This window comes from Triturus cristatus, chromosome 10 (assembly GCF_964204655.1).
Source record: "Triturus cristatus chromosome 10, aTriCri1.1, whole genome shotgun sequence".
Lineage (NCBI taxonomy): Eukaryota > Metazoa > Chordata > Amphibia > Caudata > Salamandridae > Triturus > Triturus cristatus.
In genome coordinates, this window is record NC_140593.1 from 1091516264 (window position 1) to 1091518566 (window position 2303).

At 40.5% G+C, this 2303-nt stretch overlaps 1 protein-coding gene across 1 annotated transcript; it reads right to left on the reverse strand.

Annotated features, from left to right (window-relative positions):
• Positions 1 to 243: 243 nt before the first annotated feature.
• On the reverse strand, positions 244 to 537 carry LOC146796619 (large ribosomal subunit protein eL37-like). The gene has a single exon (XM_085630220.1). The coding sequence runs from the start codon at positions 535 to 537 to the stop codon at positions 244 to 246; it is 294 nt and encodes a 97-aa protein (XP_085486346.1).
• Positions 538 to 2303: the final 1766 nt, after the last annotated feature.

Genomic DNA, 2303 nt, shown 5'->3' on the forward strand with positions numbered 1-2303 from the left:
CATGGTTCAAAAGTCTAGTTAACTCAATTCACATGTTGCTGCCATTCACAGATATCTCTGTCTTACTTTGTCAATGATAGTAGCAGTATATCTACTCTGAGGGCAAGCAAGCCTTTGTGTGTGCCTCATTGTCCAAGGATAGTGCAACACCTGACACAGGCATATGTTATGGCACACACTCAATTTACATTTCACCTTTGTCTCGGTAAGGGAATTGTGGCATATTTTATTTTAACAACATATTTATGAGAAACTGGATGCTGCAACTGCTGTCCTCTTCAGTTTTGGTGTTGTGCCCTCACGGAATCCATTCCTGAATCTACAGTAGACAATATTCAAGTGTCTCATACAGCCGGTACCTATGGTGTTACGTGTCTTAGCCTTCACACTCCAGTTATACTTTCTCTTGCTCTTAGCGGGATATCCACACTTGCCACAGGTACATTTCTGGAGATGGTACGCTTTTAATCTACAATGACGACACAGTGTGTGCGTCTTGTTTCGGCGTTTGCCAAATGATGACATTCCCTTCATCATCTTGCCACAATGGCCGATACAATAGAGGTACGAGAATTGTGATTGGCTCAAGTATGCACTTGTATACTCAGGTCAGAGGTCCACAACTCTTGCCATGCAAATGGAAGTTCACATCACAATCCCTCCATCTGACAATGTACAATGAGTTAGGGTGTATGCACATACAGTTTATTCTACCTTGTTAACCAATTGAAATCACACTCTTGACATCTCAATATTCTTCAGGTGTTCTCATGTTGGCATATGATGTATCATATGTCATACTGCTCTTGCTATATATTGACACTGTCATTTGCTCATCTTGTAATTTTTACAGGCCTTTGTTTCTCATTGCATTGCTGTTTCATTTTTCTATTGCAGCATGATGTGGTATATGTCACAATGTAGCCTGGGAATAGTTCACAAGTGCTGTATTTTATGGTAAGCCACACATGCATGTATGCCTTCTTGACAAGGGACAGTTTTTGCAGTACGCTAGGTCTTTGTCAATGAAACATGTCCCTCATTATCTCTCATTGAATCTGCTAAAATATTACTTGCAGCAAAATACTGAAAATCTGCTTGTGAACACATTGTTGAGACATACTACAATGTGTGGATATTCTCAGCTATGGTATTTGGTGATTAGTGTTCCTAAATTCACTGATTGGAATCTGAGGTATACTCTGCTACTCCGCAAGACATCAAGACTGCTAGCTGTGCTGCTCAAGTGCAAGGGGAGAGTAATTGCCAAATTGTAATAGCTAATGTGTTTTGTCTGGCCTGTACCTTTGATGCAGTACACTACTTCTCATTACATTTCTGCATATGTGCAATTAATAAGTGAAAAGCATGGCCCCATGTTGCTCAATATCTCTGATTGCATGATTATTACAATGTGAGGCTTACTGCTATTTGGCACAGTGAGGGTGAGTTGATGTTTACTGGGACTGTAACGTAGACGCCAATACAAATAATGGCTTCAAACATTTATTTCCATGTTGGACCTCCTATTATGTTCTGAAATTCTGTCCATCAAAATACATGTACTTTAAGAGAAGACATTCTACACAATGTGAGTGCGTTGCCGATTCCCTGTCACTGTACTTTGGATCCCTCCATCCTCCTCCTCCTCCATTGAGTCCTGCTCATGATGGTCCACGTCCCAAAGGACATTTGTCCATACACAGATGTTGTGGAGAATGGCACATACTAGGATGATCTTACAGATCATAGGGGCGAGTATAGTAATCTTCCCACTGACATGTCCAACCATCAGAACCGGGATTTCAGCACACCAAAGGTTCTCTCCACAATGTTACGGGTCTTGACAAGTCCCTTTTTGTAGTGTCATTACAGCTCAGTGTGGGAATGCGCTATTGGAGTCATGACCCATGGCTGGAGACCTTATTCTTGATCAGATGCAAGTTAAACAGAATTGACAACTGTCAGTGCTTTGGATCTCTGTACATCTGCATTCCTATTTATGTGTGAAATGTGTACTGAATGACTCATACACAATTCTTACTGTATTTCACAAAATGCATTACTTATACAGTTGGCCCTAGGTTTACATATGTCTCTTCCGGGTGTATAATATCAAATGATGAGCAAGTCCTGATACATTGTACACTTCTACATTCTAACTTTCATGTTTTATTCAGTTGCTTACTGTGATGAGAATTTTGAGATGTTCCTGGTCACTCAAAGTTATGTGCACTCACCACATATGATAGACATTTGATCAGATATTTGTTTAGTTGGACCTCCTTAGGTAGGTTGTGACC

Bases quoted from the DNA above. Each gene is read 5' to 3' on its own strand.
- LOC146796619 (XM_085630220.1), bottom strand. From the start codon at position 537: ATGATGAAGGGAATGTCATCATTTGGCAAACGCCGAAACAAGACGCAC.